At 29.6% G+C, this 21,389-nt stretch overlaps 1 protein-coding gene across 50 annotated transcripts in view; it reads left to right on the top strand.

Moving 5' to 3' along the window:
* Positions 1-21,389, top strand: part of LOC116337640 (calcium-activated potassium channel slowpoke) — a 62,959-nt gene that overhangs the window by 35,415 nt on the left and 6,155 nt on the right. For 5 of the 50 annotated variants that reach the window (XM_031762336.1, XM_031762338.1, XM_031762334.1 and 2 more), the window contains exons 10-20: positions 1,573-1,678; positions 4,856-5,008; positions 5,089-5,244; positions 8,660-8,772; positions 11,040-11,198; positions 11,274-11,350; positions 12,103-12,138; positions 14,266-14,340; positions 16,018-16,068; positions 18,569-18,592; positions 20,365-20,451. In XM_031762336.1, coding sequence (XP_031618196.1) covers positions 1,573-1,678; positions 4,856-5,008; positions 5,089-5,244; positions 8,660-8,772; positions 11,040-11,198; positions 11,274-11,350; positions 12,103-12,138; positions 14,266-14,340; positions 16,018-16,068; positions 18,569-18,592; positions 20,365-20,451 — 1,037 coding nt within the window. Of the gene's footprint in view, positions 1-1,572; positions 1,679-4,855; positions 5,009-5,088; positions 5,245-5,976; positions 6,090-8,659; positions 8,773-11,039; positions 11,199-11,273; positions 11,351-12,102; positions 12,139-14,265; positions 14,341-16,017; positions 16,069-18,568; positions 18,593-20,364; positions 20,452-21,389 lie in introns of all 50 variants that reach the window. The other 45 variants (XM_031762383.1, XM_031762384.1, XM_031762372.1 and 42 more) reach the window with 26 other exon arrangements.

The following is a 21,389-nucleotide window of genomic DNA, read 5'->3' as shown; positions in this document are numbered from 1 at the left end:
TTGCCATTTTCGTATTTTTATATCAATATTTGCAACATAATATATATTAGGGAAATACTGACACTGTTAATATTAAATTGAAGTTTTGCTCTCGAATCATGTCTGTGCAATCAATTTGTGCGCTCAACCGATGAATATATCGAAAATCGAAGCCGTTTTACCGTTACAACTCGAAGTTTAAATTTGAAATTTTCTTGATACTCTGCGGTCGCGAACAACACTGATAACTTAAAAAGATTGAGAAATGCGGTCGCAGCCAAATCATTGTTTCAGCATTTCCTCAATATAATTTCGTTGACTTTTTGTTCCATAAATTAGTTTAGGGTAGAATTGTTTATTACAAAAAATCAACAAAAACTATATATATATACTTTATATATTTATCCGTAAAATATGTTTATGTGATTTGATTTTCTTCTTCATTATCTATTTGTTACAATAATTACATTTTACAATTATAATTACTATTTTCAATAGTGTCGTGTTTTTTGTTTTAGGAAGGATAATATTTAGATCGTTTTAATTTTTCTTACATTTTTCGGAATATGTAATTTAGAATATTATGGCGATAACATTTTATTTAACCGCTTCATTAGTTTCAACTCAGTTTATAAACAAATTTATCTTGACGATCTTCAGTTGAGATTGATAACTAAATAGCCAGATTGCCACATTATTGTACATAGTGGATTTGGTTTATTTAAAAAAAACGCCTTTTTGAACAACAAAAAAATCAGTTTTGTACAGTTCAAATCATCTCCACCTGAACTCAGCCAAACAAAAGAAAAACCAGTTTTTTTTTTTAAATAAAATAGTTTTTTGAACGCATGTAAGAAAATGATGCAAGATACCATTTGTCTTCAAAGCACTATCTTTTATCACCTATTTTCAATCGGGTTTTTATGACTTAATGATTTTATTTTAAAAATTACCATCTCATCCATTGTTCATTTAAAAGAAAGAAAAAACCAAACTATTGACACCAATCTTTTTTCTAAAGTAAGACACAGCTGTTGAACCATCGATATACAAAATACGCACTTCTTGGAATGGATTTATTTGCAGCGATTTGATTCTTTTGATTCATTAGGGATGAACAAAAATTGTATTAATTCAGCAACAGAAATGTTTAGTTGATAAGTGTTCCCGCCTACAAAAAAAAGCCAAAAGCAATATTCCTCCTTATTCACAAGAAATTCCCTTTAATTTATGATCTAATCGATTTACAGCATACAACAACTACCAAAAAATATCACATTATTTAATATTTTATTTATTTTTCGCACTTATTTTTCTTCTTTTTTATATTTTAAAAATATAAAATCACACAAATATTTACACACACTCAACTGTTCTGCTCATCGCGACTCAATTGAAACAAACAAATGCAAAACAAAATTTTCTCCATAATTCAAAACCGATCATTCATTCGATAAATTAAAACACAATTCTCGCAACAAAAACAATTGCAAACGATCGACACAAAATTAAAATGGTCGATAAAAAAACAAAATGTCCCAACATAAAAAAAAAAAAATCCATTCGATACAATTCTGTTGTAAACAAAATCAGTAAACCTCCTGACTTGGAATTAGAAGGGCTATTTAAACGTCATTTTACAACGGTGGAGTTTTTCCAAGGAACTATTATGAATCCCATCGATCTGCAACGCGTTAAGGTAAAGCCATTTTTATATAAAATGGTGCTATTGATGTTCTTTTTTTTTTTAATTGTACAAACCAAATAAAGCTAATCAAACGTATGTTTGTCATATTTTCAAATTTTTTTGTTTTGAATCCAAAGATTGTGTAACACACAATTTAATAAAACAATAACCTGAAAATGAAATTTACACAGCAAAAAGAACATGCTAATTTTATCGAAATGCTAGGATTTTTTTTGTATTATTTACGTATTCCAGTTTTTATACAACAACAAAAAAAAAACAACTTGATAAAATTCAAGAGATTTTCAATAAAAATCTGCAATTTTTGTGGCACCCAAATAACGTTTTTCTTTGGTTATTTTTTTGTTCCATTTGAAATGATGTTTGTAACTTATGAATTGTTTGTGTGTTCTTTTATCCATAGTATTTTCAGTTCAATTTGTTAATTTTTGTTTCCGTTTAGATATTAATCAATGTGTGTATGTGGCTCTTCTTTTGTTTTAAAACAGTCAATGGAAAGTAATTTAGATTAAAATAACATTAAAATTTTGAGCAAATCTTTAAATTTGATATATGAGAATCATTCAGACGATTTATATCTCCACATGAAAGTAATTACTTGTGTTTTTTTGGATATGAGTCTTCACATTTTTGTGTGCCTCACTTTACTTGAAAAAGAAAAACCATACAATTACATTTTCAGTGTGAAGACACAAATTTTCTATTGGAGTCTCATATGAATAGCCAATATATTCAGACAGATGATTTGCAGCTGATCGAAAATAAGTCAATTGTATGGGATATACATAAAGTCTCTTTAAAGATAAATGTTCAAAATTGTTTGACTTGTTTGACAATGTTTATCTTTACATTATAGGGTGTTTCCCGTATTTGCAAATTAAAAAAATGGATTTTGTCATTGTAAATATTTAATGTCAATTAATGGCATATTCATACAGCGTTACTTTTATATTTCAATTACTTATTAATAGAAAACTACTTTATCGTTCGGACTCGACAGATTTGTCATCCTTGTCCACACCGAGAGCCGCGTTTTGTTACTAGTTTTTCTTGTATGATTACACCTTAGACACAAAATCTTCGAACAGAACAGAATAAAACTCAAAAGAAGAGACACTTTTAACCAAAAAATATTCACATCAAAAGAGAGTTTCATATTCAAATTTATTTTTTGCTTCGGAAAGTCTCGATCGATGTGCCGTTTGAATGCCACCAATTGACATTGAATTTTTTCTACTTTAAATCGATAAATACCATTTTTATTTAAAATTGTAAATATGATAAACACCCTAGCTGTGCATTTTTATTTCATTAATAAATTAATATTACGACTATAATGGTTTCATTTTTGAATCGCTTAAATTTGTTTTCAGTTGAATTACTTTTAATTCATGTATCATTTGTTATGTTTTGTTCAACAACTGTCTTTTGTTGTGTGCGTTTGTGTGTATAATTTAGTTATGCTTATGGACATTTTGTGGTATTCTAATGAATAAAACAATAAAAAAAGAGCCAGTCTGCGGATTGTTGTATTCATCATTTGTTTGTTTATTTAAAAACTCAATAAGTATGAAAATGAATAACTAACAAACCATCACACTTGCATTTTTGAAAAATTCAATTCGTTCACCGCTGTTTTCTGTGCGGATCCCTTTCAACTCTAGTGAATATAGTGGAAGTCCAACATGTAAACAAACAAAAAAAATAATAAACCAAGCAAAACCAATTCGGTTGTGTACCGATTCCGTTTAGTGTCACCTGAAAATATCTGTGAAATGTTTTCTTTGGCATAGCCACCACAATTCTCAAGCACGATTTAGATGTGATAAATCAACCCTTTTTTATGTGATTATCATTATTATTTTATTTATAAGTTGAAGTACCTGCCTCCAGATGAGTGCTATAGAAAATAGATGTAATAAGCAAATGTATAAGAAAAAAATAAGAAAAATGTACACCGATTTTTGGTAAGCCCGTCAAAGTCATATTTCTTATCTGCGAATAGTCTTCTTTCGTAGGAATTCCTCCAATTTCATTCTGTTTCTTTCCTATATTTATCTTCGCTTAACTTAATAGCAATCGCCAACTTTTTTGATACCTATAGCATTTAAATACAGAAAGCATTTTCATTTTTTTTTTTTCATTTATTTATTCATAAATGCGAAAAGAGACCAATATTCCAAATTCCAAAGGGTGGCACAAAATTCCAATGAAATCTACTTTTTCGAATACATAAATAAAATTCAACATAATCGATGTTTGTCTCTCTTTCGTAACTACCTAACCCAAAAAAAATCCAATACCGTTAATCTCTTTTCTTCATATGAAAGAAGAAAAAAACGGACGCAAAAGATTCATGTACATAGATGCTGCATAGTCGACAATAAATCAAATTAAAATAGCTGAATAATTTTTCGTTTAGAATCGATGTTCACCAACTGTATATACCAAAAGCTAATGAACACAAAAGTGCATGTTTATCTCATATCTTTAAAATGATTGAATGCTATGTAGTTTGATAAATTATTAGTATTAATTTGATATCATTTTTATGCGAATGTGATTGTTCAATTTCGGCTACTGGAAACGACTGTATGTGAAATGAATGGCAATAAGCTACATTCAGTGAATACGAAAATTGTTATAGAAAGAATTTCATTTAGATTAATCAAAAGTCTGTGATAAATATCATGGTTCCAATGTTCACATGCATTTTAATTCCGTTAACTTAGCTTTTAGCATCTTCTCAACACATGTTATGACTACTTCATTTTATTGTCTCTATATTTTTGTTTTGACAATTGTAAACACACATGATACTGGAAGAAATCAAGAAAAAGTTCATCATTAAAACATGAGATCAAATTCGAAAATGTTTTTAACTATTAAAAAAAATGCATTAAACATTATAGCTTTTGTTGTTGGGCATCTTTTTACACTCATATACTAATTTTTTTCTTGATCTGTGTACAGATTTGCACAATGTACGGTTTGAGCATGCCGAAATAAAAGTGATCACGAAAAATGAAAAAAATAGAGTGTTAAAAAGATGTATTCAATGAATTTAAACAATTGTTTATTGAGCTTTTGTTGTGGCTTCTGGAAAATGCGCAGAGTCGAATTGATCGGTATTTTCTTTTCTATTTCAATTTTCGAATAAATGATTAGGTACACGAAGCTGATGCCTGTTTAGTTTTAGCCAATAAATATTGTCAAGATCCGGATGCTGAAGATGCTGCCAATATTATGCGAGTTATTTCGATAAAAAATTACAGCGATGACATTCGAGTTATCATTCAATTGATGCAATATCATAATAAGGTACGATCATTCGATCTAAAATCAACGGTATGTTACCGTTATCTACAAGCAATGTGTGTTATTTTAACTTGCATTTGCAGGCTTATTTATTAAATATCCCATCGTGGGATTGGAAGCAAGGAGACGATGTGATATGCTTGGCTGAACTGAAATTGGGCTTCATCGCACAAAGTTGCCTAGCACCTGGTTTTTCAACCATGATGGCCAACTTATTTGCAATGAGATCATTCAAAACTGTAAGTCATCCATTCAGTTTTTCCATACGTTTAAAAATAAATTAACCAACATTTTATTCAAACAACAAACCGACAATATTGATCTAGTCGAAATAAAATCAAAGAGAAATCAATACTTTTTTTCAATTGAAATAATAATTAAAGGCATAAAGTAATAACGTTGATGGAATAATTCGTTTTTGTTTTTCGTCGTGAGGAATAATATGTGCAAAAGTGACAAAAAAAAAACTCTCATTTGGTAATGCAGTTAGTTTATCTAGTTTATTAAATTACATCGTTTGACATTAACATTTAATTTTTAGATTATCTTAGTACTTTTTTCTCTTGTTTAGTAAATATTTATGCGATGCACATGAATTTCGATAAAAAGTTCAAGCGATTAAGTGTGAATGAATGCGGAGAAAGTGAATTTTTTGTTGATACGTATTAAAAAGCAATGATAAGGTCATCAATAACTCGGCTGGACTTTCTATTCAAATCCATGTGCAATGTATCTAAATGAGTGATGTGATTTAGCGGCGGGATGCTATTTTCATTCGCATGGGAAGCAGCATCAACAAAATTAATCGAATGCGACAAAAAAAAAAGAACAAACAACAACAAAATTATTAGTTTTCTGTTTTATTCAAATGTCCGCCATTTTGAGTAGCAAAATTGAAAATAAACACCAAAAAAATCACGTTCTGTTCCACAACCGAAATATCAAACTATTGTATTAATTATAATATTTAGTCACCGGACATGCAAATGTGGACAAATGAGTATCTGCGCGGCTCCGGCATGGAAATGTATACGGAAACGTTAAGTCCGTCCTTTATTGGCATGCCATTCGCGCAAGCCACTGAGTAAGTTTCCACAAGTGAAATATCCAACGCATTGTTCTTTTCATTTGCGGATGAATCAGCATATACGCAACCACATTTTGAACCAAAAAAAAAAAATGAACAAAAAAATACATTCACGAACAATACAAAAAGCTAAATTTATTTTGAAAGTAATAGACAAAAAAAAAACTTTCACAAACAAACACACAAGTTAGATGATGTGTATCAAATGATTTGCATTAAATGTAAGCGTATAATATAATTGTGATGATACCACGAATCCCTGGGGAAGTTTTAAATTAATTTTTCACTTGAACAGCGTCAAATACATTCGCAACACATAGCCGGTTTATATTTCGATTCTATTATCCGTCTTTGACTTAATGCAGATCGACAATGTATTGTACATTTTGGTGTGCTCGCATCGAATAATGAATCGAATACTCATGCTATCCAAAATGAAAAATCTATTCACATATTTTTGAGCGCTCTCTATCTATCTCTCTTTCTCTCTCTCTCTATTCTATCCGCACATTGAGCCAGAATAAAATGTCTAGCTTCACGTAGTTGAATTGAGTATATTCGTGCACAAGTATTCGAGGGCGAGCTCACATACACACACACATACACACACATACTTTTTCATTATTTGTAAATGTTAAGATATCCGCTGCTCTTTCAAATAACTATTTGAACTCTGCAAACAGTTTGTGCGTGTGTTTGTTTTTGATGTTAAAATCACTGTTCTTTGTTGTATTTGTATAAATATAAAACTTGTAATGCGAATGGGAAACAACTATGCAAAATGCACTTCCGACAGAACGAAACGAAAAATGTGTGACATCTAGTTTTTATCTTTCGATTATGATTATGATTAATTGCTGTGATATATATTTGTTGCTTTGTTTTCATTTTCCAATAACGATTTTAATTGTCATCAAATTGTTTGATTTTGGTATCCATATTCTATCTTTTTCTATTGCCATCAGTTTCTCTGTGTACACAACAGCAATACAAAACAAAAAATTACAGAAATTCATTTATCATTTAATTAGGAAAAAAAGCGTCCGTAGTTAATATAGTTAATCCTACTTTGATTTATCTCTGTGAGAGAGAACGTGGGCGCGTCTATGATTTTAATGTACCCTTGCAAGCAATTTCAAATTTCATTAGAAAAACTACAGCCCCACGTAATGGATGTGCAAATGAAATATCTTGATCACTATAGCACCAATCACCACTTGTTCTATGTAAACAAAAAAAAAACTATACATTCTAACTACAGGCCAGGTGGATCAAATTTATGACTCAAAAGGCTCATTCCATAGCTTTTTCAGTAATTAACCGACTTCTTCGAAATATGGCACATCTAAAATGGTTTTAAAAATGGGTTTCCTTTTAACGATATCTTGGGTCCGCAATTACACCGGGTTCAATACTGATCCCGTTCTACTATACTCTGCCCACTTTACAAACTATTCTTAAACTATCGATGAATTTGTGTGCGCATCGTCCTCGAAACAGACCCAATTAAAATAAACAATTGCAATTGTATAAGTGGAATTCGATACAATTTAAACAAATGTGTATTCGTAGTTTATCAATGTCATTTTATATAAATCATTTTTATTTCTTTCATTATGTTTGTTGTTTGGTGTTGTGCATTTTCAAAATATCAGAACATAAATAAAAAGTGCACCATAAGTTTTAGTTCGATTTTTGTCAATGGATGATGCATACAATTGCAAATGAGAATCAATCTCACCGAATCAAATATTTGCGTGAATAATTTTCTTTGTTAAAAAAAGGCAAATGGGAAGTGAAACAGACACGAATGTAAAACAAACCCAATGAGAAAATTAACCGCAAATAAAACATTTATTATTTACTTTGCTGCCGCAATGTTTTGTTTTTTTTTTTTTTTTTTTTTTTTTTTTTAAAAAATTTATTTAAATAAAAAAAATAAAATTTTAAAATATCTTTAGCCATTTCAATGTCAATTTTCTAAGTGAATAGGGAATGTTTTTAATCAACAGCGAGACGTTTTAATTTCAGTTGTTTTTTTTTTTCCTTTTGTTTTCGGTAGAATAGTTCTACTAGAATTTTACGCATTTTTTAGAAATAATTTTTTTATTAGCCAAAATATGTGGCAATCAACAGAGGCAACCTATTGGAGCACCTTTTGGATGAAAGTTTTTTTTTTCATACTAACATATTTCCCAAAACTGATAATGATATTTCCACAACATTCGTATTTAAGTCATAAGAATGGACGTTTGATATTCGAATCGTTAGTAAATTAATCAGATAGACATGGGTTTTGAGTTTTTGATGCTGTTAAACTGGATGATTCAATGACGCGTCTGCGTAATTAGTTTGTTATAAATGACAATATTTATAACATAATTGAAATGAAAATAAAATTGATTGATTTATTTGGAAGAAAAAAATTGCACAGCCAAAGTGTAAAATTCATAGCATTTTTCCAAAAACAAAAAACGAAGATTTAAACAATTATCAAACTATTCAGTAAAAGTATATCGGGCCTAAACCAAAAAAAATTTGTTTGGTATTTGGTTATTATTTTACAGTCGCCAGATACGCAGGCATGGCAAAACGATTATCTACAGGGTACAGGATGTGAGATGTACACTGAAACCTTATCACCTTCATTTACTGGCATGACTTTCCCGCAAGCCAGCGAGTAAGAACCTTTAGTCACACAAACACACACACTCTCAAAACACAAACCCACTAACTGTACTAGTATTTTGTATAATTTGATTTTTCGTTTTATTTTGTTTCTATCTCTTTTTTTTTTGAAAAATAAAAACTGAAACAAACAACTAAAAACCAACAACAACAACTATTACAGAACAAGCAAACTATTTTGACATTTGAACTGCATTTTTTTGTCTTTCCGAATATATATCCAATTTTTTCAATGAAAACATATTTATATTTTATTCGACTTTATAATCACGTTGCCATAAATGCAAACATGAACGAACTTTAATTACCAATTGAAGTATTTTTCCATATTGAGAAAAAAACGCATACATTTTCTGTCATCAAATCAAAGTAGCAGACATCGAACATATTTTTTTTTTTTTTCAAAGCGAATGCCCGTTTCACTCATTTTTTAAGGTTTTTCAAATTTCATTCAATAGTTAGATGATCTTTGTTTTTATGAATCCAATTCAATTTTGGTGCAATTTGCCATTCTAAGTCTCTTTTTCTCTGTTACTATTTAAAACAGGAAATATTTTTGTTAAAGGTTTTTTTTTTCTCAAACGATACCAAATAGAAGTGACTGAAAGCTTTTGAATGTCAGCACACCAAAGCTTAAGCTTTTTATATATTAACATGCTTTTACTAATTCGTTGTGTTCTTTGCATATATAGACGCTTTGTTTATTTTTTATGTGTGAAAATAAAATTCAATGTCTAAAATGTTCCGAATTTCTTTTAACCAGTAATCTTGTGTGTGTCAGCACATATTGTCCCCTAACGTAAGACACACATACCAATCCACTTTCTCTCAATAAACAGAATGAATAAAATCAAAAATAGCGCTGAATCTCTCAACTATTGTCATTTGTATGAGATACGAATGTCTCTACTAATTTCGATGCACTGGCTTAAAAAAAAAGAATATTATAAGTACAGAACGTTAGGTGTCATTGAACTAGAGTAAAGGCAAAATTTAAAGGATATGTATCACTGTCCATTTTCAAGAAATCATCTCAAATTGTTGCTTTAAAAAAATGAACAATACCTTTATCGCATTTCCTAAATCGTTGTGTATTTGTGTACATAATTGTGATGATATTACTTCTGGTACATATATTAATTGAACTGAACATATTAGAAGACACACATTTGTTGAAATTACAATTAATTCATTATCACAGCCTAAAGTATATCATACTTGACACATTTATATATTATTAATAATGCCTTTGTTGAATATTTTATTTGCATTGCAAATCGATTTTGCATGAGATGTCTTTCGTTTGATCGGAATTGACCTTAATCTACATTATACGAAGCATGCACTGCAATTTAAGTAAAACAGAATAAATAAATGACAAACAAATTATTCAATTTGGTACATATATTAAAAAAAAAAAAAAACCAAATAAATTGGCAAATTACCCAAACAAAAACAAAAGCTTTAAATTGAAGTTAAATCAAGTTTTATTGTTCCCAGCCACACATATGAATTAATCAGATGAATTAACCAGTAATTGCTATTTTCATTATTCATCAGGTTATTTTCCCTTGATTCACATACTATTTCCTTTTTATCTACGTTTTTAATGCAGCTTTAATAAAAATTAATAAAAAAAAAAAACAATTGAACCACATGATTTTGTACATTCTATTCGCTTAATTTATATATATGTGCAACAAAACAAAACTGTAATAGGAACAACTAGTTACGACATTGACTTGCTCATTAATTACAGTTCACAAAGTGATCTCTATCTTTCGTTTTATTTAAATTTTCTTGTACACATAGTTACAGTTATCTTTTTTCTCGCTTTGTTTCCATGTTCTTTCATTGTTGTTTTGTTTATGTTTTCTTTTTGGTTTTGCTCAATGTATCCCCTTTTTTTATTGCTTTCGATCCATTTAAGATACATATTCACACAGTTCATTTGCTTTAAAATTGTTTGCAGACACATTCCAATACGATTCACGCAAAGAAAATGATAGACATTTTTTGATACTGTAGAGTCAACATTTTGGATTTATACAGTGAAGCATTGGTTGAACTATTCATTTTAGATGAAATTATACTGTATAAATCTGAAATTTAGACACTGTGGTGTCTAAAAATTTGTATTGTTTTCTTTTGTGTGTTTTTTTAGATAGAATTCTCAACTTACCCAAAAGCAATTGTGTAAATTCATGTATTCTAATCGTTTGTATTTTGTTATTTCGCATTACCTACGTTCTCGATCAGATTATGCTTTACGAAATTAAAGCTACTTTTATTGGCCATTGAGATTAAAGGTACGGAAGAAGGTGCCGATAGCAAAATTTCCATAAATCCACGTGGTGCTAAGATACAAGCGAACACACAAGGATTTTTCATAGCTCAAAGTGCCGATGAAGTAAAACGGTAAATTTTTCATTCAATTTGCAAGTACGAAAATACTTCAACACAAATTATTTTTGTTATTTTGCATTATTTCAGCGCTTGGTTTTACTGTAAAGCCTGTCACGATGACATAAAAGACGAAACGTTAATCAAAAAGTGTAAATGTAAAAATTGTAAGTACTATCCAACATACTTCTATGAAACAAATTTTCTAGGGTTTTTGTTTGGTATGCGAGTTTAAAATTGGAACTTGATTTGCCTCAACGTGAATCAAACCAGTAATAAACTTGCATAATAAAAAAGTGGATTCAATTCAAAATTTCTTCAAAATTTAAAAGATTCACCAAAAATTAAAGTTTTTTTTTTCTTGAATCCACTTTTTTTAGAATTATATTTGTACTGAATTCTGATTTTGATATTTTCATGAAAAATATTGATTATTTGAGAGAAGAAAAAGGAACAATAGCGATTCAACAAAAAAACAAAAACTGATTTGAAATTATTTTCATTTTGTGAAAAGATAAAAGGTGCAAAACGAAAAGAATTTCCATTTAAAAAAAAGGAAAAAAAGTCTATATAAAGAGAACACACATTCTTGAACAATATTATTTTAATCAAAGATAAATTAATAATAGAGTCTTCAAATAAGTTTAAGGCGTAAGGCGATTTAGTTCAATAACGGCACCACCAACAACAAAAATATATAATCTTATAATTAAATTAGCTAAATATTTATATAATATCAACAACAATATTCTTCTAATATTTATTTATTAAATATTTTTCTTTTGGGGTGTGTCGTCAATTCAAATCACACTACAATTTAAACACAACCAAAACCAATCAAAATAAATCAAAACTGAACAATCACAAAAAATCTAAAAAAAAAAAACATAAAACTATTCAAAAATGTCAATCAATACAGTGACTGCTCAACCCAGGAATAAATTCGGTGATTTAGGTAAACAAAAAATCCCAGTCTCTCTCTCTCTCATATATATATAACATTTCGATTGGTGCATCTCTTTTTCAAAACCAATCAAATTATATGAATTTTTTTTATTAATTTTACGATAATCTTAATCTATCACATTCCTTTATCCATACTTGAATATCTATAATATTTGTGTAGATTTTTTCATATTTTTTTATATTAAAGTTTTCGACTGACATTTTACTGCCACATATACACATCCATAAAATAAAACGACCAAATAAAATTTTTTTTGACCAAATTCATCATTAGGCATCTCTTCTTGTTTCTTTTTTTTCACGAAATTTTATGCCAACTTTGTGTTATTTCTTTAAATCTTTGAATAATTGGCAGTAATAACAAATTTGGAAATATTAAAGTAAAATCATTGTATTTTGCATTATTCGGTTTTGTTGCATTTGATTTGAAAGATCCATTTCCGTCTGATGTATCATGCATCATGACTCTTCTGCTTTCCATAAAATATATGTACATAAATCATGAGATAGACATATAATTTTGATTTAATTGAAAAATTGTGCTAATCCAGTCGATATGATACATATAAATATAATATATACAATAATAATGGATTGAGTTTTGTTTTAAATATTTTTATTTCTCTTCTCTCTCTCTCTATATATATATTCCTTTCTGCCAAAACAATAATCTATCAAGGAACTTTGGTTTTCCTATCTCTGTCTGTTGCTCTCTGTTCTTTCCCTCTTCCATTTATAAATACATTTTTTTAGATACATTTAACTATAGTTTATATTACAATATTCCTTTTGCAACCGGTGACCGACGTATTTTTAACACACCGGTACATACACATACACATTCGCATATGTCCATTGACCATGATTCTCGAGCCGTTCGATTGCATGAACGTTTTTTTTTAAAACAAAATCAATTGGATTGGTATCCAACGTTAAAAATGTCATAAAAATTCTATTTCCAAATATGTCGCTATCCACAATCATTAAACGAACCAAATCGAATAGAACCGAAATCATGGATCAAACTATGTTTCATTTATCTTAAATTACAACTGCACAAAACCGCTTTAATTGAGCATGTTTTTTTTAAAATGATAACTTAATTTTAAATTTTAAAATCAACTGAAATCTAATTCAGAATGAAACAACAAAATCACATACAAATTTTCTTTTCTTTCAATAAAATTAATACGTTCAGACAGCATAATCATAAATTAATACGTTCAGTTGATATTTCCAAAAAAAATCCTTCTGTTTTTAAAACTAATGCAATTTTTGTAAAAAAAATTATTATCAAAACACTATTACACCTACAGACATACGGTAGATTATTCATTTTACATTTAAAAAAAAAAGATAAAAAAACAAAAATAATTTTTTTTAATATCTCGGTATAAATCTCGGTATATCAAAGTAATTTCAGACGAGAGTGGAATTGATGTTACATCCATCGATTCATCTGGTGAATTTGTAAACTTATTATTATTCTTAAGAATGGCGATACAATAGCAATCGCATCAATATTACATAATTGAAGATAAGCGTACACGTAATCTAAATTACTGAAATACCCTGGGTGAAGACATATATTTATCCAACAACTAACTGTACGACACTAACGAAATCGAGGCATTTTTGATCTTGTCGTTGGATATATCATCTGATTTGAAGCATTTTTCTGTTCTTTTTTTTTTCTTTTTAAATAGTTTTATTGAGCGAATTTGCTTTGCATATGAAATTTTGAGGTGTTTGAAAAATTGCACAGAAAATTAAAAAAAAAAAATCCGAAACTCATTAGGAGCCCGCATTTGGTGTGCGTGTAATTCAAACAACAATCATAATAACAACCACTGCCTACAGATAGTTTAGTAAACAAAAAACCGAAATGTTCATCGGTTCAAGTGTGTGTTTGTCAGTGTTTGTATTTTTTTTAAATAGCAACAGCAAAAAATATATAGAAATATTATGCTTCTTGTAAGCAGAATATATTACTTAAAAAAAAGAATGTAACCAACCGACAATCAAAAAATGCAATATTGTTTTTAAATGAAAATTTAGACTTAGATAAAAAAAAAATACAATTAAAACAGCACAATCGATTTGCCCCCATTTTCAGATGTAGGCATGATTATGATGCAAACTGGAATGGTTAAACACGGTCTGAATTCAGCCTGTCACACATACATCGACGGTACGAATATATATCACTCAAAACAGATCTCTCTTAACATAGATAATTGTCTATTAAATCCTAATCCGCAATCAATGCAAATAACAAGCAAATTTATATTCTCTAATTGTTTTATTCTTTCGTTTTGGATGTTGGCAATTGAAAACAATTTTTTGTGAAAATGTATGTACATGTGCTGTGCCAGCTAAATTAAGCTTTTCCAACTCGAGTTTATTTAAAACTCAACGCTTTTTCTCTCTATGTTTAATTTTATATTGTATCGCTCGTAAATGCGCATTACACTGAATATTTGTCGCTAAATTCGCTAATACATTTATTAAATAACAAAGATATTTAATCGCCGCCGCCTTCGCCGCCGCAGCAGCAGCAGCAGCAGCATCCCGATTGCAATTTTGAAATCACTTGAAAATGGGTGCCTGAACGATGTAATTGTGTGTTAAAATCTCCAAAGTCTCAATATGGCTGTAAATAAATATTTTGAATTCGAATTTGATCAGAAAAGAAGCACATATAAAATATATGTCACACATTACTTCGTTGCACGTCCATTTTTCCCGTTGAAATCAATGTTGTCGCTATTTTCAGTCTAGAATGTTTTTTTTTAATTAGGAACAAATGATTTATTCCTTTGAAATGAATGAAATACCCATGAATCAATGTGCTGCTTTGGCAAAATTAAAACAAAAATCGTATATCCTCATTATCGTGCAAATGCACGAATGTGTTTGGCCTTGTGATGAATGCGAAAATCATCAAGAAGCCGCATGATTTGTGCTTTTCTTGTTCGGTGGATTTGCATAATTACACCGTCTGCGCTCTACAATGTCTCTCAATTTGTATTATTTGTTTCCATTTGGAAAATACATTTCCCTCTTTTTTAGTTCTGTCTCCATGAATACAAAGTAAAAATGCACTTTGAAATTCATTTGAGCGGATCAAACAGCCTTTTCTAAAATTCATATTCATGCATCCCCCGTCAAGGAATGAATAAGAACAAAATTAAGCAAAACAATCAACCATTACACTTACGAAAATGTCCATTTGACGGAAGTGTTTGTTGGGTTTTAAGTCTGGGCTTTTCTTTTCGTTTAATCATTTTGTGCTACTTTGTTAAATGTTTGTACACACCACACGGGATATATCACACTATATAAGCTAATCTTAATCCAGTCGCAATCTGAGTTGAAGCCTGTAAAACGCAGAACGCTCCCAGGGTATTGCAGTAGTCAGTAAGTGCCAAGTATTTTATTGCTAGGAAAATATATACATGTTTGTATTATACATTCATAAGTGTTAAACCAGTTTTGGTATGTACGTTTTATTTGTTTTTTGTGAAAGCAGGAACCAAAGAAGTAAAATCAAACAATTTTGCTCTAAATTAACTTTCCAACGGATAGGATATGTGAAAAAAAAAAATAATATTTTTACTCATTTGATTATAATAGTTGTTTAACGAAATCGGTACTAATGGATAAATGTGAATACAAAAAGATAAAAAAAATTAGCGAAGAATGAAATTTTTTAGAAAATGAGCAAAATTATAAAAAACAACCTTTTTTGTAAAACCTCTAGCTAATTGCTGTACCTCAATGTCGCCCAAACACATTAACATTATCGCATTTGTTTTATGGTTTCCGTTTTTATTACCTCATTTTGTTGTTTTTTCGATCACCACAGTGGCCACGTTCAGGAAAGGCGTCCGAGCCGTACAAATGGTTGGACGAGCAAGTATGTATCTCATTGAAATGAATCCAAACAAAGAAAACCAAATTGAAATTTTTTGTTTCGTTGTCTTTGTTTACGTCTTCATTTATATTTTTATTGATATTTTTTGATGTACATTTTTCATTTGTGTAAGCAGACTAATTAAACAATTTAAATGCAAAATAGTAAAAGCGTCGCGTGATTGAACATTAGAGAATCTGTGTGATTCATAAATACGAACTCGCGATGCGAATAACCATTTGCTATGCAAAAATTAACTGTTGAACAGTCACATTTTAATGTCAATTTTTCGTTTGTTCGTTTTATCGCTTTTTCATTTTGAAAATGGATTTTGTGATTTTTTGTTTTTGATTATTTTCCCACTTCGTTAGAAAAATTGTATTTTGTCTGTCTGTCTCTCTTTCTCTCAGGTTAGACGTAATTAAAATTAATTTTTTGTTTGATTCACGGATGAATATACCTTGTTTGAAATTGTTTTTTGTTGGGTTTCGATGTCCTTATAATTTATGTTTTGAAATTTCTGTATGATGAGAAATAAGTTTTGTACTTTTTTTTCGTTTAGTTTTTTGTGTGTTTTCACCGTTTCTTCGTAATTTATCATCTTTTGTTGTTGTTAATTTTTTATATATCCAAAATGAAGAAAAGAAAAAAAGAACATATTGTTGAACCACTGTTGAATATGTAATATGTTGTGTGAGTTTGTTTATTATTCGTATTCGTAAACACAATATTTTTTATTAAATATTCCAGATCACTTGTTTATTGTTGATTTTGTGAGTCTTTCGACAAGAGGATTTTCTTTCGTATATATATATTTAAAAAAAAAATCTCTTATATTATAAACTTTTTTCGTTAAGTTCGTTTCTCTTTATTAAAAAAAGAATGAAAGAAAAATGAAATATTAAATTTAACGGAGAGATCCGAACAATTCGTTGTGTGTTTTGTGTAGTATGTTCTTTGTCTAAGTTCGTACCATTGTCTACTTAATGTTGATTGTCAAGTAATTCATTTGATTTTAATCCACCATTTGTCGGGTATTTATATAAACCAAGTGTCGTTGGAAGGAATTTCACCATTTCGTTCTTCCTCTTATGTTTGTTTAGAGCAGATTTCTTCTCATTTCATTTTTTTCGTTCGGTTTTTGAACTTGTTTTAGTTGCATTTTATTCGAATGAAAATAAAAAACAAATGTTATCCAATTTTTATACGAATTTATATGTAAGAAGTAACAATTAATTAATGAATTAATTTTCGCCATGAAAAAATAAGTATATATATGCAATACCATCACAAAAATCTCTGCTGAAATACAAAAGAGAGTCAACCGTATTGTCATCACTTCTGTCCTGTGTTTTTTTTCTCTCTCTCTTTCTATCTCTGTGTATTATAACTACTCCGTTGTAACCACACTCTAACACAAAACAAAACCCAAACTGTTTGCACAATAATCGCAATATTTTGCAATCAAAGAAACTCGATGTATCTCTGACAAGAGATCCGAGATCAAAATGCACCCGTGCACATTCAACCAAGGCAACTTTTTCGCCTACAAATGTATATTCACACCATTTTTTATTTGAGTAATCTCATGTTATGTTGCGAACAACTTTGATATGATGGAAAAGAAAGAAAGAAAGCTTACACAAAATAGCCAAAGTTTAGATTTAAAAAGAATATATTTAGGTATAGTCTACAAATTGACGCCATTTTTGTTCTATGTCATCGGGGAAAAATATGTCTCTTAGTTTGGTTTAATTTTTTTCGTTTGATTTCATCTTAATTTCTTGTCTTGTTTTTGTTTTGAAATCTGGAATGTGATATGCAAGTAGAGTTATCAACGGGTATAAGGCTACTTATCAGTGAAAAAAAAAAAATCCGGAATTTTCGTTAGATTCGTTAATAGATATCTTCTTCGAAGTCTCAAACAAAATCCCAAACATCCTACCTTTTTTCAGCTGTTGATGACAGTTGACCGGATTTAAAAGCAAAATCACCTGGAATTCCGTTGGAATTAAAAGTAACGAAATTCTGTTGAGAAAGTAAATTTCTTGAAACGTACTTTCATTACGAAAGATCAACTCCAAAGTATGTGGGATTTCATTGAAAGTCGATGCTTGGTTGTCTTCCATTGGATGCCATTTTACGGACGTTCAAACATTCATAGAACTGATACCTCTCGACGTTGATACGAATCAATTCGGCGGACAATCAAATTTCCAATTTTTTTTTTTTTATGTAGCAAATACAATGAAAACAAATAACATTTACAATTTAAAAATGATAAAAGTAAATTTCATAATTTGTTTTTTTCTTTTGCCTTCTGTACTCTTGTTTCCCATCTTTCAATTTAATTTGATCTGCATTCCTTGTTTGAAATGAATGTTACCGATTGCAAAAACAAAACAAAAACCAAACAAACTAAACACACATTTACCAAATGCGAATTATAAAAAAACGCAATCAATAAAACCCAATAAAATAAAAATAAATATTTGCGGCCAAGAAGACGATGACAACTTGTTACCAAGTAAGTTCTGGCATTGAAAATGCCCCTATCTATATATTGTGTTTTTTTTTTTTTTTTGTACCGTATGAAAATTATACTCAATGTGCAATACATATAATATATATGTTGCTTAAACACATGTTCAAATTCATTGTTCGTGCAGCTCATACCAGAAGAAAATCTTAGCAAGATAATAGGAAAATGATTTGTGTATTTTGTTTAAAAAAAAAATTCTTTTTCGTTGATAAAAGAAATGAATTTGATTTTATGAATTGTTAAGGGTAAAATGCTTTCGTGTGAACAAAAATGAAATTTATTAGTACAGAAAATAAAAACTAAAGAAAGAAACAAAATATCGCAATCTTGAAAGTATGAAATTTAAAAGTGTCGATCATTCACCAGCCCATTTTTGCCACAAAACTGTGATTAAACTGAAATCAAATTTAGACTATATTTACATGGAATAAAAATAACAAGCACTGGCTTATTTGGTGAATCAAAAATAAAATAAAATCAATGCTCGTAGCCACACGAAAAAAACAAACAGATTATATAGCTTGAATGTGCGTACAGAATATCATAGATTATCAGAAAATAAGACGTGTCTTAGAGATTTAGAAATGAGAAAAGCTTCAGCTTATAAAACAAAAATTGAATAAGAATTTTTTTCTATTTCAGTTTGTTTGTTTGTTTGTGTTTCGGATTCGCAAATACCGAAAACCAAAGTGAACAGGGCAAACCGTATAAAAAGATAAATCAATTTTTCACACAGCACTACAAGAATACACAAATATTCATACAATCACCGAGACACACACACAAATACATTCACCTCATAACACCACACTCACAAAATTTGTACATATAAAACAAAAAATATTCGTTCTGTAAATATCAAAACAACACTCTTCATTTTTCCATTAAATTAAAAAAAAAATCGAAACGAAATAAACACCTTCATCATAAGCCGTAATTCATCTTAAACCACAAAACAAATATATTACCGAATGACAAAAAAAAAAACGTTCAACCGTCAAACATTGTCATTCAAACTGTAAAATTTGCGAATTGTTATATTAAGATACTGTCCCATAAGATGCAATGTATATTGTTATTGTCAATGTGAATGTGCATGATTTTCTCTTCATTTCAAGTGCATATTTTATTATTGTATGACCTTTTCTATCGTCAGCATGTCACTGCATATTTTGTACATAGTAATATTTGTTTTGCTTGAATTAGAACTCAAAATAAATGCACTTTTGCAAAAAAAGAAAAACAGCAACCAACAAAACACTAGAGAACAATCATAATATATTGGAAGCACACCAACATTCATTTCATGTGATTGATTCAATTTCTCAATTTACTATTTCTGTGAGAGACGATTTTCACCATGTCTAGGTGCTTTCTGTACAATACAAAGACAATCACTCTCTCTCTCTCTCTCTGTGTTTCTATCACTCTGCGTGTAGAATTTTTATTTCTCACCCACTCACTCTAGAAATAATCTCTGTCTCTCTCGCTTCACTATGACCAATTTATTATTTACATTGTCTGTAGTGTTTTCGTTCTTTTCACCCATTTCCAAAATTCTCGTCAACCAGACGCAATTTCACGACATCCGAATGAATATTTCAATATGCTTTTTGCGATTTATACTAGAGCACATATTTATTTGCAAGAATTTAGATGGACCACCAACAAAAAAAAACCACACAATATTTAAACAAATTTACCGAGCATTCGTTTGTTCTGAATGTGTCAAATGAAACTATTGTGCAATCTTTCAGATGATCATCATCCCGCGCCTACATTTACTCCTCCAGAACTTCCAAAACGGGTGCATGTGCGCGAAAATATGCGCGGAGTCACTGCCGGTAAAACATTTTGAAAATCATTGTCACATACAAATCAAGCCAAACAACCGTTCACCTTGTTTCATCAGTTCTTGTTTATTGGCATCAACTTCCTTTTTTTGTTCATTTTCAATGTTTTTCGTTTTGTTTTTATTTTCTGTTGCTTTTTGATTATCCAACGATTTTGAATTGTTCTACACTTTGTTTTTTTTTTTTTCGTGGTCGGTGAAGGAAACTTCTTAGCTGACAAATGAATCATTTTGACGGTGTACTTGTGTCAGTAATGTGCGAAGGGGGGGGAAGGGTTAACCCCCCCTGTGATTTGGATGGGACAAATTTTTTTCGCGAAAATGATTCGAATTTGCTAGGGTTTTTCACGAAAAAAGTGAAGACCTTTTTTTTTTTTTTTTAGCTCATCAATGTAGAAAATTGAGGAGAATTCTTTCAATTTGCTAAGGTTTTTGGTTCCGAGAGATTTTTTTCCGATTTTTTTCCGATTTGCTGAGGTTTTTCGCGGAGAAAATTCTTTCGATTTGCTAGGGATTTTCGCCTCAAAAAGTGACTTCAAAAAAAAAAAAAAAAAAAAAAATTTGTCTGATTCACTTGATTATTTTTTGTTTTTTTAAAATCCACCCCCCCCCCCTGTAAAATGTAGCTCGCACATTACTGACTTGTGTATATGTATATTTTTTGAAATATTCACAGATGAGCTGTCTAAATGAGTCTCTTTTAATGTGCTCAAATTCTGAGCAGAGAATGGAAAATTGTGTTCTTTTTATTTTCTCTGTTTGGATTTTCGATGGTTTCGCAACAGCTTAGTCACGAATTTATCCATTTTTTCATTCGAATGTATTTTCGTTTTTACGTACCATTCATGCAAAAGTAAAGATTGAGTTAAACTTTTTTTTCAATTTTGAAATTGATTGAACATTTCAGCTCTTTTTTCGGTTAATATTATT

The sequence above is a fragment of the Contarinia nasturtii genome, unplaced genomic scaffold (assembly GCF_009176525.2).
Source record: "Contarinia nasturtii isolate CC-2019 unplaced genomic scaffold, AAFC_CNas_1.1 Cnas_scaffold_285, whole genome shotgun sequence".
NCBI lineage: Eukaryota > Metazoa > Arthropoda > Insecta > Diptera > Cecidomyiidae > Contarinia > Contarinia nasturtii.
This window is presented reverse-complemented; position numbering and strand designations above follow the sequence as displayed.